At 39.5% G+C, this 20441-nt stretch overlaps 1 protein-coding gene across 2 annotated transcripts in view; it reads right to left on the bottom strand.

Moving 5' to 3' along the window:
- Positions 1–20441, bottom strand: part of LOC150077258 (uncharacterized) — a 165074-nt gene that overhangs the window by 33617 nt on the left and 111016 nt on the right. For both annotated transcript variants that reach the window (XM_090386461.1, XM_090386460.1), the window contains exon 3: positions 1162–1239. In XM_090386461.1, the coding sequence (XP_090242587.1) occupies positions 1162–1239 (78 nt within the window). The remainder of the gene's footprint in view (positions 1–1161; positions 1240–20441) is intronic.

The following is a 20441-nucleotide window of genomic DNA, read 5'->3' as shown; positions in this document are numbered from 1 at the left end:
TAGAAAAATGAGGCAATAACAAATGTTTCTGCTTTCGTTCATATCTTGTAGCAATACTTCTTGTACAGCCTACTGTGAAATGGATACAATTGCAATTCATTTGATATGTACTTTGCATCGTTATTCACAACGATTCATTGTAGTAGAAGAACATTATTTATATCGGTGTTGGTAGGCATGTATTCTACTATTAAAGCCATTTTTACACAGTATATTATGACAAATTTGAACATAAAAATGCTTTGTGTTTTGGACGGTTTTGTAATTTATTGTTATGGTTTAATATCTCAGAAGTAAAGCATTTTGAAATATGGTTATAGGAACTTTATTCGTACTTTTAGCTGTAGAATATCCTTTTACATTTATTCTGTGCAGTTTTAAAACACCCCTGTATAAAATTTGGGTGCCATCCGTTGATTCGATGTTACATAAGCGTCTTTTCTGCCTTTCTATATGGGTCTTTTAAGAGAGAGAAATCAAACGCAGCTGTTTTGTAGTGAAAGATAAGATTTAAAACAAAAATCATATCGAGAAAGATTCTGCTGCCAGTTATTATTAAGTGAATTCATTATGGATCAGCCGTATATTTCACCCTGGGAAGCTGAAGAGGTTATTCTCTTTCAAATGGAAACATCTTTTGTTCATCACAACATCTAGGTGATACAACATGTGTCGTGCGGATGTTGGTGGCTAGCTCTCAGTGGATTCGGTGGAATAAAATAGCTCTCAGTGGATTCTTCCCATGGGAAATAGTTTTAATGCAGTTCTTTGGCAGCAAATAATTCCATTCCATTAAAAGTTTCTCAAAATAAAGAAAAAATGCTCAGTAGAAATCTTTGTAAACTTCTTTAGATGTGCATTCTACTTTCTTAGCACGTGCAGGTCAATAACACCAGCAATTTGTTTTTTTTTTTTTTTATTATATCGCTTTGGTGTTGCCATCGTCAATTTTAAGATCAACTATCTGCTTCTTTAATTCACGATCTTGAGAAATGACTCAAAGAAAAATCAATTATCTTTTGTCATTTAATATAACGCTATATTTCTTAAGTTTTTAGGACTTCAGTATTTGAAATTGAACTCTATATGAACAGTAACTAAGATTGAGGTCATGATTTCAAGCAATTACATAATGTATCCAATACATATAAAATCACTCACCTGAATAGTTCAGAATAAGATAAAGGATCTGATCTCTTGGCACTAACACCTCTGCAAGAAGGGGCAAACACAAACCTCCTGAAAAAAAAGAAAAAACAAGAACATGAACCATAATTTGCTTTAGAAGTTACTAAAGCTACTAACTGTATATTTATTATAGATATCTATTCATGAACACGCAATCTGTGGTCATTTATTAGCTTATGTTGTTGTTATTTCTGGCAAATGGGCTATTATGCCATATTACGCCTCATTAGCTTACCGCAACGTCAGTTTTCTGGTTATGAAATATTATGAGGTTCGTTTTAGCTTGGTGCACGAAAACAAGTTCTTTTAGTAAAAATGTTTGTGTTTTACTCTTCGCTTTCTTATTATTTCCAATAAAGGATTCATCAATTGGCCAAGATAATGGAATTGATGAATTTTCCAAGACCATTTTGTCTTGAAGTTTCTAATTTAAATATCAGCCCCAGGTCATTTTATTATATTCAGCAGTACCCAAGCACGCATTCAATCCATATGAGGATAATTAACGAAGATATTTCTTTTCCGGAAGCGTGAGCCATTATAATGGCAAAGAGAGAGAGACTCTTTCAAACTGGTACCCCATCAACACACACACACACTCTCTCTAACAACATCCCACATTGATATGTACACGGTGATATTTTATTCATTGGACCATTTATGCTTTGATATTTAAAGTGCGCCATTTCAAGTTTCAGTCATCATTGAGACCTAGAGCGCGAACATATTAATTAATCTTGGCGGGTTGCCATGAACTGCTAATATTCAGAGTGGGCCAAGATATAAGTAGCGTACCTCAAGGATCGGTACAGGGACCAGCCTTGTTTCTCATTTTCTCGAATGATATCGACGAGGGAATAAGTAAAATGTTGAAATTTGCAGATGATATTAAGGTCGGAAGGGTGGTTATGATACAAATCGGGTTGAACTTCAGAATGATTTGGACAGGCTTCATGGGTGCTCGGAGAAATTACGTTTAAATTCTGTTAAATGTAGGGTTACACTTTGGAAAATAACAAACCGAGAATAACGTGAACTTCAGGAGGCGGTAAGGGTGCAAATAAGGTGGGGGGAAGAGAGACAGACAGTTTCTACACAGCGTAAAGAAGTGGCGAGGAAATCGTACAGTGCTATATCAATGATTGATTATGCTTTGCAATGACCAGGGAAGGCTGCAGTCTTGTTATACAAGTCAATAATAAGATCAGATTCAGAATATTGTGTTCAGCTCAGGTGGTCGCATCTAAAAAAAGAGATCGAGCTTCCTTAAAGTTACACAGGTGGGTGGCTCGTATAGTGAAAACAACAAATGGTTGTCCTTCTGAAGAGAGACTACGAAGATTTGGGTTACAGATCGGGGATACAAGATATCTCACAGGAGATTTGATTGAAGTGTATGAGGCACTGACTTACGTTTGTTCGGTGTGTTAGCGATTACTGAAACAAACTACTCATCGGTGGTTGTGGTTCAGTGTTGGGTGAAATTTAAGGGACAACTATCGGTAACTTCCGACGGTGGAAAGAGTATAATAGGGGTGGATATAGGTTATATTAGTGGATATACATGGTTTGTATAGACAAGTTTTGATTGAAAAGCCCATGACTTCTTTTAATCTTCTGTTCTGGGATGTATTGGGACAGTATTGAGATGTAAATATTAGTTATTAGGTGTATTGGGGTGTAAGTAATAATTACTTGCAGAAGTCGCATGACAGGTAAATGGCAGTACTTAAAAGTAGGATATAAAAAGGCACATTTCAATGACAGGTACATGGAATCGAATGGGATGATAAAAGGACTTAAATTTCCTTCCCAAGAGATGTTTTTTTTTTTTTTTTTTTGGTATAGTTGTTGGCGCATCGGCTTCTGTGGCCATATTGCACCTCCCAAGGTTTTTGCAGTACTTTGATCCAAGCCTCAGGCGGGAATCGAACCCGCGACCTTTGGGTTGCCAGGCAGGTACTTTACCCACTCGGCCCCCAAGAGATGTAACAGTAAGCTTTCTTAGAGCAGGAATGGCCAATCGCCAGTAGTGTTTGCATGAAAGTAGAAAGGGTACATCAAAAATCAGTAGAGATACGAGGTTTTACGTCACAGCTTTAATTGCTTTGACGAAAATGAAGAACATCCCTCTCTTCATCATATGCGCGTTAAGTTTCTGCTAAATGCCTTTTATGCAGATATTTTCTTGGAAATGCTTTCCTGAACTAGTATAATTCCTTAAATTTCAAAGAAAGTGGAAACTCAGATACTGATTACAACGTGTACGCTTTCCATCCAGGAGTTAGTTTGACGATTAAACTCACCGAATTAACATTTATTGCTCAGAATTCGTATCTAATTTCAGATAAATATTCCCACAGTCGAACAGACAGTATTATTTTCGCTTGAGGGTAGCGATAAATAATGTATAAAAAGTAATCAACGAAAGAACTATAATTATTATGTTTACTACAACCATGAAGCCATTGTACTATGCAATTCGAGATGCTAAATTTGAAGTTACAAAGAAAATTAATATCCTGGGATTAGTAAACAAACACGGAAAGATAAGATATGCACATATAAATAAGTTATATTAGTAATTCCCTCTATAACAGATGATTACCGTAAGAAAATAAATTAACCATTCAACGAATAGTGGCGTGATTTCTCATGCAGTGGGTTGTACTAATGTGTATATAAAAGAAAGGACGAGAATTATTATAAACAGCATTAACAGGAGCTTTTATGCGCATGTGTTAATGAAAAATCAATAAAGCTGTAGTGTTGACTTAGCAGACTGTCAGTTTTGTTACAAACAGGAATGTAAAAAGCACTTTCTGTTTCTGATATGCAAGTTAAACGTTGGAAAAAGGATGTCACAATTGAGTTAATTGGACTCTTGTAATTATTACTTAGAATCATTAAGCACAGAATTTTGGCAGTATTTAAGTGGAGAGAAGTGTTATTTGCACTTTGAATTTTACAAAAATATCGCCACAACATTTGAAATTATCGTACGGGTACTGCCAAGTATTTCGTAGCCTGTTCACATACAGAAACTGGACAGAATTTAGCGCTGTAATTTTTAAATTAATGTAATGTAAATCTTATTACAAATTGCTTTACGAATTATCTTTGATTTGGATTCAGCTAGACCCATCAAATAGTTTATATCACTATTAGGCGATTCATTTCAGCAGCGTTCAAAATAGACCCATATGTTCATAGAGTTTAAATCTGGTGATTTGGCTGGGCAGTTTAAATTACCTATTATTCCCTCGTGTTCCCCATGCCAATTGAAAACAGAGGCCCTGTGAACAGAACAACTGCCCTGTCCATGATTACCATACTCCTTATATACAGGATTATGGAAATGATGCATATCCCTCAAGTGTTCAGCAAAAGGCATAAAAATCTGATTATACAAATTATTTGTATAGCCAACCTGATTCATCCTGGTTGGTATTTGAAGTAGAGGACCTGTTACCAATAGAGTATAGAGGAAATTTGGATTCGTCAGACCACATCACAGCTTTCCAATCTTCAATAGTCCAATTTTTGCCCACTAGCTGGGCAAAAATTGGACCTCGGCTGTTAACACTGATCCTTTTCGGGAGACACTAATCCAAATGTTTTATGCAATTCTCCTCGCAGTGTTCTTTCAAAAATCGGCTGAAGCGCTCCTTGGTTAACTCTCTGCAGCGGTTCTCGTTTCGTTTAAAATCTTTTTTTCGTTTACTACATATTAATTTATGCAATATTCGTCACCGATTGGAATCACATACCACAGACTTTGAACCACAATTTTTCCGAAGATTTACAGTTGATTTCGATTGACGCCATTCCTTAAAATCGTATTGTTATTCTTTCTGAAAAATCTGCAAATTCAGGACGTTCTTTAGACCTGCCAAAAATGTTTCTCCTTTCTGCCACCCACTAACATTTATTTCTGCTTCCCGTAACATGTGATACCAATAACAGAATATAGAAATTCTAATTTTTACAGGTTTTTCGCTACTACCATCGAAATTCTCAGACTGGTGACATTGATAAAAGAATGAATCTTGATAAATTTTAAAGTATTTATGTTTGTTCATCCGCTTATTCTGTAATTAGGGCGTCGGTATATAGATAAACAAATATATTTCAGAAGCCAAATCTTCAGAAAGTGATAAATTTATATACCTGATTGTCCCTTAATAAGAATCTACAAAACGTCCCATTAGAAAGCTTCACGTCGTGCAGCGCATTTGATTTTCTCTTCAGTTCAACCAGAATACCCGATTTCAAATCAATTATACTAAATAAGCGACAGTGAACACGAGATTTGTTTTGAAATGTCATTACATACGTTTTGATTAAAACGGCTAGGCGCATGAGCCATTCTTCTTTCAGCTACCACATTCTTACTCGCGAATAATTACTTTAAGATAAAATAGCTTCTAATACGGTTGTAGGACAGTATCATTGCTAATTGATTTGTTGCCAGTGAGAATACAAATAACGTCGAAATGAGAGAGTTATTAAAGCGCTTTTAAATAGGAACAAGGAAATTTGTTTATTCTTTATTTTTCTTATTTCAGTTATGCGTCTGCTTTTAAAAATAAGTTGAAGAGGAGGTTGTGAGGATTGCTTATCGAGAGCGAATGACAAGTGTGCTTTTCTACTGGGATTCTGTTGCGTTTAAAATTGTTTATGGTAAGAAGACAATTCAAATTTTGAATGTGCTTTTGGGGCTATTATACGTAGTACAAGAGAAGGCAGAAGATAATGTTAGCAAATAAAACCTGAATTCCATGATGCGACTCGACAGAGATATTTTATGCAGGACAGTATTTACTGACATTGTCTGGAATTTAATAAGGATAACCATACATTTTAAAACTAACTCAAGAATAAATTTTTGTTTCGACGTTCGACTGTAATGATCAAAATATACAATTGATGTACTGGGGTAAGGACTTTGGTACACTTTAATGGGGAGTGTGGTTACCCATAATAGCCAGATAATTATAACAGGCTCCCATAACATTGATGACAACGTTCAACAGTTTCCAGTAATAGAAAAGTACGTTTTTCCAGAAAAGCAACTCATATCCGGTTGGGAAGAGGTTTAACGATTCAAAATTGTGTCTTTACGTTGTCCCATACATGCTAGATGGAACATGGGTCCGGACACAACTCCATCCTATAAATACTGCATTCTGTATTACTAGAAGAATTTGAGTCACTGAAGAAACGGATGCTTGCCCTAGAAACAAATGTAACTGAAAGCTGGTCAGGGACTCAAGTATCTCTATGACCCGCTAAGTGATGGTGATGCAGTGTTATTGTTGGGATTTTAGGAGCATCAGCAACTAAGGCCATTTGCTCTGTGTGTTTTCTGTACACCAAAATATCGACTGCGTGTGTTCTGAGGTCAGTTTTTTTGTTTGCTGGACGAAAAACCCGAGTTTCCAGGAGTAAAACCACGCTGCCCTCGCCTGAGGTCGACTAACTCAGCCACGTTGTGAAAAGGACTCGTAAAAATTCCTCCCGTCATCAACGGGATTCGAACTCAGATCTTTTCCTCCTGGTGTGTGGAGGGCGGAAATCCTACCAACTGTGCTACACACGAGGGCAACAAGTGATGCAGCCCCGATTAGGGTCCTAGAACAGCATAGTCAAGTGCATACTGCTTTGGTCGAAGGAGATTGTTTTATTGGGAGAATTTATTGTTAGGGAAACGGGTAAATTTTTTTTAATAAAGATAGGTGGGCCAGAACCAGGGTGTTTTTATGGATGTTGCTGACGATTTTAAGGGGATAAAGTATTGCAATTGCAAAACAAAATGTGGTGCTGGGTCACATCAGAGGTATTGCACCGAAATATTGATCGCGTATTAACTGTTAGTTAAAGATTAAAACTTGTAAGTTCCTGAAGCGCTTTTTAAAGTAATTTTTTTACCAATTTCGCAGGGTATTTGTGTGAAAGCTCCTGTGCGATGACACTCCACTGCATTTGCAACTATTTTTGTTTAGTGGTGGCAGTTAACTTCACAGGTTACGCTACAAAATATCGATTGCGTTTGTTGTTAACTCAAGATTAATTCGTGAAGACGCAATTCGTTTTCTGTAACAGAAAATCAGAAATTTCTAACTGTGTAAGGAGTTTGTCAATTGGAGTAATACGAGACGAACAGTGATTTCTGTTCGAAGCTTTCATCCCTTTCTCTGGCAAGGTAGATTATTTATACATTGGTGAAAACATATTACAGATGGTCTCTTTAATCGGAGAATTGAAAGCACTGCTGGGTTAGTTTGCTAAAAACAACACTCACGCAAGAGTCGCGACTGATTCTCCAACAACTCTCGATACCTTGATTTTTATCGATGCAAGATCACGTGTAGGAATGTCTGGGAGTTGCTGGGGCCATAGTAAAGTGGTTATGCGTGTAGATGTTATCCACAACAGTGACAAAAATTGCTCCCACAAGCATACAGTACTGCCATGTTCCAATAACATCTCAATTACTGTTAACTCTGGAGTTGCTTTGGACGCTTTCGACAAACACTGATTGGAACTTTAACTACATCACAAGATACGTATGTCATCATATATCTACACAAACATCGTTTTGCGCACTCTGTGAGTTCCTAACTGTTTTGAGTATTGCTCTTTTTCCATCAGTGTGTCCTCTTCACCACTCTAAACACAACCAGGAGCTCCTTGGAATGAAATAAACAAAGACGCACGGAACTTTTATAAGAAATTCGAATATGAGTTTTCTTACAATGTCTTCTTTATTCAAATGTATTGAAGCATCGAAAACACAAGCTTTCTTCATTTCTTCATATTGCTGAAAACTTTCAAACAGAAAAATCGTGATAAAAAAGACGAATTGATCCATCATCGTTAGAAAAAAGGAACGATTAAATCGCTCCTTTTTAAAATTAAAAGCGTGATGATCGCTATTTAAGAGAATAAAGGAAAATATTCGAGAAGTTTTAATTTTTTAAAACAGTTTACATAAAAAAAATTGTAATGGGATTTACATTAGTTGGCTTTGCATTAGCAAAACCATCCTAATACCTCACGGGCCAACCTTTGCCCTTAATAAAGCCCATACATGTCTTGAATCGCATTCCACAAGGTGTTGGGATGTGTCCTGGGGCAGTGCTCCGATGCATTGCATGATGTGTGCAGTAAATCCCGATCACTGTAGGGTGGATGGTCGTAGCATCGAATGTCCTTTTTTCAATAAATTTCCAAACATTTCCATTAGGTTGATATCGAGTGAGTTGGGCAGCCATAGATTGTTGTTATTGGCTCTAAATAATGTTCGTAAACTGCGTGTGTTCTGAGGTTGATTTTCTGTTTTGTTGGACGAAAAACCAGTTTCTGAGAGAAAAAACAATGCTACCCTCGGCTGAGAACGACTCACTCAGCCACGTTGTGAAAATACCCATAAAATTCCTCCATCATCGACGGGATTCGAACTCAAGTCTTTTACACCCGATATGCAAGGACATAATCGTGCCAACTGTGCTACCCATAGTTAGCAGTACTACACTGAAAGCACAGAATTAGGGAGATACCTGGTTCCTGGGCAACGCGACGCTATCACCCCTCTCGCTAGCGGACGAACCCACCACTTGGCAGGTATATAGGTACACTGCATTCACGTTACACGGTAATTCGATGTCAGTATGGATAAACGTCGTGAGTTAACAGACTTTGAAAGAGGGATAATAGTGGGTGCCCGACGCATGGGCCACTCTATCGCGGAGATGGTACAGAAATTGCACTATCCCCGTTCGACTGTATCGGGAATACGCCATTTCCGGAATAACATATCATCTCAGACAGCGCTGTGGGCCAGGAAAGTGGAGGATGAACGTGGCCGTCAACGTCTGTCTCGCATTGTTTCAGCCAACCGGAGAGCGACAGTGGCACAAATCACCGTCGACTTCAACGAGGGAGGTTCCAGAAACGTCTCCACTAGGCGATCATTAACCGAAATAGGTCACGGCGGCCGCCGACACACCAGAGTCCCATTGCTAACACCACGACACAGGACTCGACGTCCCAGCCAGGCGAAAAGAACATCGGCACTGGACCTTGAATGATTGGACACGGGTCTAATCTGATGAGTCCGGTTTCCAGTTATTTCGAGCAGATGGGAGGGTGCGTATCTGGCGGCAACCGCAGGAGGCCATGCACTCATGTCAACAAGGAGCTGTTCGGGGAGATGGACGGTTGGTAATGATCTGGGGCGTGTTCAACCGGGGCACGCTGAGAGCTCTGGTACGTCTAGACGCATCTCTGTACGGTCCAGGTTACTTGTCCATCCTTGCAGACCATCTGCATCCCTTAATGGTGATCGTACATCCACAGGGCAACGGACTCTACAGCAGGACAATGCGTCTCTCCACAGAACTGTGGTGACTGAAACATGGTTTGAAGAGCATTCTGCAGATTTTAACCACAATGGAATGGCCTCCCCGTTCACCAAACATGAACCCTGTGGAGTATCTTTAGGATGCTTTGGAAATGTCCGTTCGAGATTTGGATCCTCCACCAAAGAATGCGACGGAATTATGGACAGCGGTGCAGCAAGCATGGATGATAATACCTGTGGAACGCTTTCGTGAACTAAATGCCTTGCCGTGTGACTGCCTTTATCCGGGTGAATTGTGGGCCTACCCGTTACTATGTAGCTATCCCATGCTTTCTCTCCACTTTGTGCAGTAGCCAGAGGCGGACCAGTCATAAGACTTACAAAGGAAACCCCGGTGGGCCAGAGGCCGGTGGGATTTTCAATATTACACTCTGAACTCCGATAGGTTCTATTTGTTTTTCCCGGTAAGAATTTTCGACCCAGTCCTCTTTTGGTAATAGCCATAGAGCCGCTGATTAACGGCAATGAGAGGACCCAGGGCATGCCACGAAATTGGTCCCAAAACCATAACACCACCGCCCTCAGCCTGCTGAACATCAACAGTTCAATCAGATGCCATTACCTCATGCTTTTCTGTCTCTCTTCAAATGCAGATACGGTACGCCCATCAGCATGATAGATTTGGAATGGAAACGGGATGATTCATCAGACCAGGCCACATATTTTCACATATTAGTGATCCAGAGCTGGTGCTGATGTGCACATGCAAGGTGCAGATTATTGTGTCTCGCAGAGAACATGGGTACCTGCCACAGCCTGAATCATTCCACGTGGGAAAGATCTCGATGCCGGCCCATTCCTCCTCGCAGACACTCAAAAACTGCTCGCCGCGTGTGCGAATTACAATCTTATATACGGCGTTCCCGATTTTGAGCTTTCACCAGCGTCACAGACCAGTTCATTCTTAGGCAAAGGGGTGCTTCTAACGTTATGCAAACTTATTATATAGTGTTGGAGAAAATTATTGCTCTTAGTAAAATTAAATTAGCGTTTTAGGAGTCTGGTACTTTTAAACAAGAATTACAAATAAATATATCCATAACATTTAGTGCGCTCAAGAAAAACTCTTAAGTGAATTATTTATCATCTTTCTCTTGTTTAATTTGGTTTTAGCTTAGAATTTACGGTTTCCATTGCAAGTTACTGCATCAAGGTTGGTTGTTTCTTTTTCTTTTGATCCTTTTTGGATAAATGCGAAAAGAGGTACTGAGTAGGATGTGTTCGTATGAGATAAACAAGTTTTATGTTTAATGTACGAGTTGGAAAAACGTAGGATGTTAATCGACCAGCTTTATATTTAAAAAAAAAAAATACTAAGGCCAGAAAACAAAATGCAATTAAGATGGACAGTGGCTTAGGAAAGGATCTAAAAAGCTTACTGCCATCTGACTACAAAATGGGTTTTATAAAATTATGCTTTATTCTTAGTTCCAACGGCCTCAGAATATCTCTTGCAAAAGTATAGTTTTGATAAAGGACGAGAATTTAAAGTGGAATGAGGAATGGAGGACTTTTCCCGTGAGAATGGTTATGCATAAGTGATGTGGCTGGAACAGCATTCTGGTGGAGAGATTTAAAACTGTACTCTGGAAACTAAAGTCGTTTCTGAAACCTGCAGACTGTAGTGCAAGAATAAAATTTCCAACGATAACCATCCCGCAACATGAAGATACGACTAAAAAAGGGAGAGTTCAGCACTAAATTTAATCTGAGGTACCTATAGAAAAGCTATCAGGGCTACAATATTGGATACGATCACTATCTTTCCACTATTTGTTCTAAAGGTTAAGGTGGTAAAGGCTTGGATTCGAGCGCATTCTTGACTAGGGGAGCATTTATGGCATTTTCATACACCGTGACTGAGTTAATCGATTGGAGTTAGAGTCACAGTTTTTTCCCCGAATACTCCAATCTTTCATCGAGAAGAGAAAGTGAACCGACCACTGAATTCGTGCAGTTTACATGCAATGCCTTTCCAGCCTTAGTTGCCTTGGTACAGAAAAAAAAATCAACCAATCCAGAGGAGAGTTGACAATTAACTGCGAAGGGATCTTTATGCTGTGAATATCAAGGACAGTGGATGAGGATTAGAATTATATAATATTCTACAGTAGTAGATAAATTTAAGGGGTTTTACGTTAATGATTATTAACAGTGATTACCTTTTACTCCGATCTCTGCCTCTTAGTTATGCATAAGCAGAAAAATATCAGTAGAAATAATGAACATTTAAAGTTGCCAGCGAAACCAATTCCAATTACAGTAAAAGTGAATGGAAAAATGAAAGAATTCATTTCAAAATTAAAACCAAGTCTCATCTAGCCCTTTGCTGACATCAACTAACTTGACCATTGGTTGAAAATCGATTTAGATATTCCTGCTATCTCGCTGAAGGTTAAAAAAAAAAAGTCATCACTTCAATGCAGTAAGAGGAATTGAACCCAGGCCTATCTAGAGGCAAGCAATAATCTCTCATTTTTAGATTTAAATCGTCATTGAGTTGTCAAATGCGTCACTTTGAATAGTGGTGCTCAAAATTCAGGATCAAATTCAATAAATAAATTAAAAATCTTTAATTAGATTATGAAACAATGTTGTTGATAAGTTCTTGCGGGGACGTCGTCCATTCCTCTGTCAGCGCCATCTTCAGCTGGTGAACATTTTCTGGTGGGTGTGGACGTGCCGCTAGGCGTCTGTCCACAGCGTCTCATATGTGTTCGACGGGATTTAGATCGTCGGAACGGGCAGGCCAATCCATACCAACAATGTCCTCACTTTCCAAAAACATATCAACAGCTGCAGTGCGATGGGGTGTGGCGTTATCATCCATAAACACGAACTCGGGGGCCAATGGCACCTCGGAACAGACGCACATGGGGAAGGATTACCTAGTACAGTACCGCCTTCCAGTATCTGAGTTTTCGTCCATCCAAGGTAACGCCTCCCCAGACGAGAACACCTCGACCGCCACATCGATCCCTTTCAGTGATGTTGCGGGTTGATACCGTTTCAATATGATAAAAACTGCATAAATACTGTATGTTCAAAAATAATCATTAATTAATAAAATTTTCGAAATCACCAAAAGACTTAGAGCCAGCCTAGATGGAAGTTTTTAGCCCATTTTTTAAATCAATAATGCAACATAAAACAATCACTGTTAATATTGTTTGTAATGGAAGCGTTCCTTTTAAAAGTAAAGTCGATAAGTAATTAGTCTTAAAGTTTACAAGATGTCGATAATAAAGGCAGTCGCAGAGTTCTCGAATAGCAATTAAAGAGTGTCCTTCTAAGTCAGGTTGGAGCACTCGCTTTTTCCATTACCAATCGATTCAAAAAGGCAAAGATCAACAATTTCTTTACCACGTTGAAGGATTAGAGTTATCAAATGTCAATGCTCTTACTATGAAAGTATTTTGTAATTATTCAAATGCCACTTAAAAATAAGAATGCGACGGGGTATTAGAAGTTAAGTCTATAAAGAAACGAGCTAGATATCTGAAACTACATTTGTTCAAATTACTCTCTCCAATATACTTGCTACATCTCTTCACCAAATTTTTTAGGGCAGAAAAATAAAATTTGAATCCTTTCCTGGATTCCATCCCTCCATAACTGCAATAACTCCGTTAACTTATTGATAGAACAAGGCACGTGGTTGATCAACCGGAAATCCATTGCCTTTGATTTTTCTATCGTTGCTGAAGACTTGAAGTAGTCCATTATCCTGGATAAACGTGACACCTTTGAGTTTCTCTTCTTTTTTTATTTCAATTTGTCTTTAAAGCGATCAGTAATAATTGCCTCTTTCGAGGGGTAGCCTATAATGATTATCCCTACACTGTTTCAGAATAAAAGGATTCTAAGGACCTTCACAGTATGGACCTTTGAGTTTCGGGTCACACTGATCTTGAATATTCCCAGTCCATCGATTGCATTTTTGCTTCTGAATCTCGGAACAATTCAGACATTTCTGAATTGTTCCGAGATTCATCGTGAAATAACGGCGGCGTATGGGAAAAATGCAATGTCGCGTCCAGCCAAAGTGTGGTGGTGCCAACAGTTTGAAAGTGGTCACACAGAATTGACGGATGCTGATCGAAAATGAAGGCCATCAACGTCGACAACTGCAGACAACGTGATGCAAGTTGATGAAATGATTGGCAATAATCGAAAACTGACGGTCGCAGAAATGGCAGAGGTGTTGGATATTTCGATAGGCAGTGTTCATTCCATCGTCCGTGAACATCTTGACTATCGCAAATTGTGTGCATGATGGGTTCCTCGTTCACTGACAGACGAACACAAAGGTCAACGTTTTTGTCTTCTCTAGCCTTCCTTCAACGCTATTCTGTAGAAGGCCATGCATTCTTAAGCTGCATCATCACTGGCGATGAAACGTGGATGCACCATTTCACCCCACAAACGAAGAGAACGTCTATGGAATGGAGACAACATCACCTGTGTGGAAGAAATTCAAAAAGTTGCGCCATCAGCAGGAAAGGTCATGGCCACTTTTTTTTTGACTGTGAAGGAGTTGTTTACTCGGAATTTATGGCAAAATGTACAATTAATACTGCCTGCCAAACATTAGTCTTTGCAAACAGCCATGAAAAACAAGAGGCCTGGAAAGTTAAGCAAACGTGTTGGACATGTGTTTTTGTAAAGGGCGGCTCCTAGAACGTCTGCTCAACTCCGCCTCTTATCTCTGTGAAGAACAGTATCACTACAAATGGGCCAGATATGCGTGTGTTCTGTTGTTCTGTTCTAGCCTCTTGGCTACCCAGAAGCATCAGTCACCTGGACAGATGATTCTGGATACTCGTCCACACCACGGGAAGGTGGGCCAGTCCCAGTAAAACACGTACCGTTTCAAAAGAGACTCTGACTCACCTGATGTTGTCAAAAGGTGGGCCAGGTTCCTCTGGGGGCCCATTCCGAGGAAGAGAGAAAAAAATCGTGGTGTAATTAAAAAGGGGGAAAAAAAAGAAAGAGAAGCTACACTAGTGGAGAGTGGGAGAGGAATGAGGAAAAAAAAAAGTACGCTAATGCAGAGCGCGAAGAGAAAGTGAGAAAAATAATAATAAATAAAATAAATTAAAAATAAATTTTTAATATTATTATTATTAAAAAAATAATAATAATAAATAAATAAAATGATTAATAAATGTGGGGTCTGTAACAGAATGTCCAATTGGTTTTCAGTGAGAGGGATGGTATTTGCTAGGTCTTGCCTCAGGTCCTCGTAGAGAGCGCACTCGAAGAGAAGGTGGAACCAATTCTTCTTGGCCCCGCAGTAGTAAACGTCTATGGTATTAGGCCTAGTTGGAAGAGCTTCTCGTTCAATAAGCCATGCCCAGTGACTAGGAATAATGTCTCAAGAGTTAGAGAGAGCCACTTCTGTGCTGACTTAGAGGAAGGGAAAGTCGCATCCGGCAGGAATCTCCTTGTAACTACTCCCTTGGTGGAAGTGTCCCATCTTGTCTGCCAGATGTTTATCATCTCATTATAACAGCGTGTTTTCTCTGTCTTAGGGTCAGTGTCCAGGTTTAGCTCAATGTCCAAGATCTTGGTCGGAATTTTCTTGTTTATTCTAAAGGTCAGGCCGCGGAAAGTTACATACAGGTCCAGTGGGAGGGTTCCAGCTAAGACCTGGATAGCAGCAGTGGATACTGTCCTACATACCCTATGGGTAGTCTCAGAAGCATTGTCCGTTGTATAGAGCCTAATTTGCCTATCATATTTACCAATCTAGCTCGGTGGAACCTGCAGCATACGACACGATCGGAAGGAAGACGGCTTGATACTACAGCTGAAGCGACCGCTTGGACAGGCCCCATTCGTTCCTGGTGATTCTGATGATTGAGCCTGAAAATTTTTTCACCTTGGAGCTGAGATGGGGTTGAAAGCTTAATTTATGATCCAGAACCACCGCGAGCACAGTGGTCTGTGGGATAATGGGGAGTTGTACCCCAGAGACTAACTTGCGGAGGCCGCCTGAGGTCCAGCTTATTTTTAAAGAGCATAATTTTAGTCTTGCTTTGATTTATCCGTAGTTTATTTAGTGCAGCCCAGGAGAAGAGAAGAGGTCGTCAAGGACCCGATTAGCATTGTCTTCTATGGCTCTGCGAGAGCGGCCGGACACCACTATCGTGAGATCGTCCGCAAAAGCAACAATCTTGGTATTGGTAAAGGAGCGGGAAAGCCAGTCTTGTAGGATCATGTTCCACACGAGAGGTCCAAAGCGCCTCCGTAGTCAGGTGGAAAGGAGCAGCAGTGCGTAGCACACGCTTCTTGATTAGACCGGAGTTCGAGCCCGTCACCACCAAATACGGAGGATGCGGAAAGGTCAGGGAATGACCACGGAATATCCCGGAGCAATATGGCCTTAGTTGCTAATGCTCCTAAAAACCAAATAACAAACAACAAACGAGAGTCCCAGGACTGAGCCCTGAGGGCACCCCCGGGTGATTGGCCTGGAGACATGGTATTTTGACTTTAGAATTACTGTTCTATCTGAAAAATAGGTTTGGAAAAGTTTATAGAGATGGTTGGAACAGGAGGCTGTCTGGAGGCGTGCCAGAGCACTGCCCCACCACACAGTGTCAAACGCGCCCTCGAAGTCAATGAAGATGGCAAGTTCAAATTTTGCTTCGGAGTTTATGTGCAGAGCTAGATCGAAGAGAGCCTCCTCACAGGATCGTCCTGGAGTGAATCCATACTGGCAGGGAGAGAGGAGATTCTGTGCTTGAAAGAGAGCTGTGGTCCTGAGCGCCATAAGCCGCTCCAGTATTTTGCCAAAGTTTGCAACTAGCGCAATTGGATGGTGAGAGCGCGGTTTGTTTGTTGTTTGTTATTTGGTTTTTAGGAGCATTAGCAACTAAGGCCATATTGCTCCGGGATATGCGGTGGTCATTCCCTGACCTTTCCGCATTCTCCGTATTTGGTGGTGACGGGCTCGAACCCCGTCTAATCAAGAAGCGTGTGCTATGCACTGCTGCTCCTTCCCACCTGGCTACGGAGGCGCCGTGAGAGCGCGGGTCAGTAGTGTTTTTGTGCTGCTTCTTAATTAGTTTCAGTAGCGAGATCTTCCAGTCCACAGGAAAACATCCCTCCTGAAGACATTTATTGTGCAGTAAGAGTATATACTCTGGCCAAAGCTTGTGAAGACGGAGGATGAAACTGTATTCAATGAGATCTAATCCTGGACATTTTTGGATGTTAATATTTTGGAGAACTGCTGATAATTCTTCCAAAGGTTCTGTGGTTTCATCTGATTCATAACTGTTGTTTGCAGTACGAATAGCAGTATGTTCAGACAAGTCCTGAGCAGTGTCGTCCGGTGGAAATAGCTTATCAAGGATGTGATTGGCTGAGTCCTGCCAGTTGGAAGTCTCCCTGGAGTCTGCAATCACTGTGTGAGTTTTGTTCCGCATGATGTTGTAGACTAGGCCCCACGGATTCGTCGTACCAGATTCTCTGACAAAGTTAGACCATGTTGCCTTCTTCCTAGCTGCAATAACCTTTGTATATTCAGTTTTCGTAGCGATGTAGTCGTTGTATAGTTGTTCTACTTCTGGGGATGGCCAGTCACGGTGTCGCTGGTAAAATCGGTTGTTCTCATTCAGGACAACGCCACACAATGCATGTACAGCGCGGCACTTTCTCCAAAGTTTTGGATGGGAGGTATGGCAACATCCGCCGTGCAGTCCCGATCTTTCGCCTTGTGACTATCACATCTTTGGCAAGTTGAAAGAACACCTAGGGGGACGGAGTTGCAAACGATGAGCAGGTGCAACCAGGAGTTCGACGGTGGCTGATTGACCAAGGAGTTGATTTCTATCATCAGGGAATCGAACGTTTAGTCACAAGTTTCGGGAAGTGTTTACACCAACTCGGTGACTATGTGGAAAAGTAGTGCAAAGTATGTGCTTTCTATTGCATAATGTTACATACTTCAATAAATGTCTCTTGAGCTACAATGGTAAAGTGTAACTTATTTTTGAATTACCAATTACTCTCGTAATATAATTTTTATGCGTTTTCAAATAAGCATAATGCGCATATCGTCTTCAACATGTCCGTCTGTACGTCCGCACGTAATAACTCAATTCCCATTGGTCAGATTTTCATGAAATCTCATATATTTCGATCTATCAGATTTGTTGATCTATCTCAAATTTCATTAAAATCGGAGGAACGAATAGAAATTCGGAAATCTTTTTTTTTTTTCGTAAAGTTTCTTTCATTATTTTTTTTTTCTTTATATCTATACATCAAGAGAAATATATAAGATTTGGTATTCAGGTCGATACCAAAGTTTCAGAATATGTTCTCTTAGTTCCTGGGAAGGTTTTAGGATCAATTTCGATTAAACAGCTCCCCCAGAGATCCATTAACTTTGAGTGTTCGAGCATTACTAGAGAAGGAAAAGTTTGATCGGGATCTTATTTGAAAATGGAGCGTGTCTGAAATGCAAGGCACTGCGTACCTCATCATAAAAACAAATTTTTGAGCCGCCTCATCTTTATTTTTGTACATTTTCTTCTTCTTCACTTCCTTAAGATGCCCACCCTACATCTGTCTCCCACGTTCAATCTCTAGAAACCATATTACTGTGATCATTAATTAGACATTTCTTTAACTTATTTTACAACATTTCTCCTACACTTCTACCCATTACTTCTCTCTTTCTCCTTTTCTTTAATCTTTTTATTTTATTCTGCCTTCGCTTTTTCTCATTCATTTCGGTACACTTCAATATCACTCACCTTATTTTGTTACTTCCGTTAATAACAACATACCGGAGTGCTTCATACAAATTCTCGTCCTGTGGGAATCCTAAATACCTTAGCAGAATACTCTTTCGTTCATTACAGAGATTCCAACACCTGGAAATTGAACTGAACAGAAAACACAAATTTGTGGAAACTAAATACAATTTTTTCGAAGCTCATCGTCCAAAAAGAAAAAAAAAAAAAGATTTCCTGTTAGCATCAGTATGTAATGGACGCATTCTTTATGCTTAATGTTACTGTAGGGCGGAGGTCTCTAAATCAAAATCGATTTTAATATAATACATCCCGAGATAAATTACAGGTTTACTCATCATCAGTTCAGTTTTCTCTTCAAATTCTGCTGCTTTTTTTTAGTATTGATTTCCAGCGAAATAATCGTGCGAGTATATCATCGCCATATTGATGGAATACTAAAAAATAACCTCTTTGATAATAATACGAAAAGGAAAACGTTAAAAACTGAAATAGTTTGAATCCTTCAAACAATTTTTAAAATATTTCATTTTATCTTGATAGACATGAATTTTTATGCTTACTAATTAGTAAGCGTTTTTGTCTATTATGAATAGAAGTAGAGCAAATTCTCATTTAATTATTAATTTATTTATTTTTGATTAAAGAATGGATGTATGTATACGTTCAAGATTTGCGTAAAGCGCTTCGCTGGCTCTACTATTAAACTTCTGAGCTGAAGCATCTAAGGGTCACTCTCAACTGGAAGTTGTCGTTCCTACCAGACCTTAATTATCTTCAGACAAAGCGCAGAAATTATACGGCCCTAGTTCCAAGGGTAAGCAGGAAGGACTGGAGACTTAACAAGCGATTTCTCACTCTCCTTCACAAAGCAGCCCCATCCTTCCATTATGCTTCATGATGTGAAGTGATTTGTCCCACAAGCTCCATGTACTTGATGTCCACTTATTGTAAGTTTAATGATTATAGAGAGCCCTATATTGAATATCCAGAAAGGGTACACAGAGTATTGAGCTCTAAATCAGTTATGGTTGGAATTGAATCGAACGCTAACTCTACGCTCTGGGGTGGCGGAGACTCCAATGAAAGATTATCTTCTTGAAGAATTTCTTGCTTCCTTGGAGTGGGGAACGATTCTGAACAGGTACCAACCTACTTTTCTGTACATGGGGAGTAGTATATCGATGTTGCCATCTGTTCTGATGTGATAGCTTCTAACATACAGAATTGGACTGTGCGTGATGCATGGACCACGAGTGATTATCGATGTATAATTTTTGAATATATAATATAGAGGGCCAGTCCCGAACATCGAGAGGGCCCAATCGTTTTTCAGTGAAGAGGATGAATTGGGAAAAGTTCGATGAAGAAGTTCGTAGTATGATGCATAGAACTGATTGGTAATCTTATAGTGCAACCAATAAGGTTGTTAAGGTAACTGATATTTTAAGAACTGTTAAAATATCAGATAAAAACTTGGAAATTCTACCAAGGCTTTAAGATTTAGAGCTGTGCCTTGGTGAAATTCAGTGTTAAGAGATTTAAAATATGCAGTTACATGCTAGAAAACGAGTTCAAAGATCGTAAAGAAACAGTGCAGGAACTTTTCAATTAAATAAAGAATTTTATGTGTGCTTAAAGAAGGAATATACAAGAAAAATAACTTTCTGTAAACTTAGGATGGCAAGCTTATGTTAACCAGTGTGGCAATGCTGACCCCTTGAGCTCTATATATAAGATAATAACAGATAGGGTGAGATTTGATGTGGTCTAAAGCGTTCAGGATGATAGTCAGTTAGATACCCTCACATGGGAACAATCTGTTTGGCAGATATTGTATGAACTCTTTAAAAGAGACAGTTTTGATTAGAATACAGAGAAGTATCATGGACGCGAATGAGGGTTATACCTCAAATTAAATGGAACAGTCTTTCTCTCATGAAGAGAGAGATTGGGCCGTTAGTCAAGCTAAAGATGGCAAGACTCCGGGTATTGACTTCTTGAAAACTCATATCATCAAACGCTTCCGCTCTCAACATCCAAGTGTGTTGCTGCAC

This window comes from Mastigoproctus giganteus, chromosome 12, assembly GCF_048544385.1.
Source record: "Mastigoproctus giganteus isolate SK-2022 chromosome 12, ASM4854438v1, whole genome shotgun sequence".
NCBI lineage: Eukaryota > Metazoa > Arthropoda > Arachnida > Uropygi > Thelyphonidae > Mastigoproctus > Mastigoproctus giganteus.
Note: the sequence above shows the minus strand (reverse complement) of the source record. Positions and strands in the feature narration are given on the sequence as shown.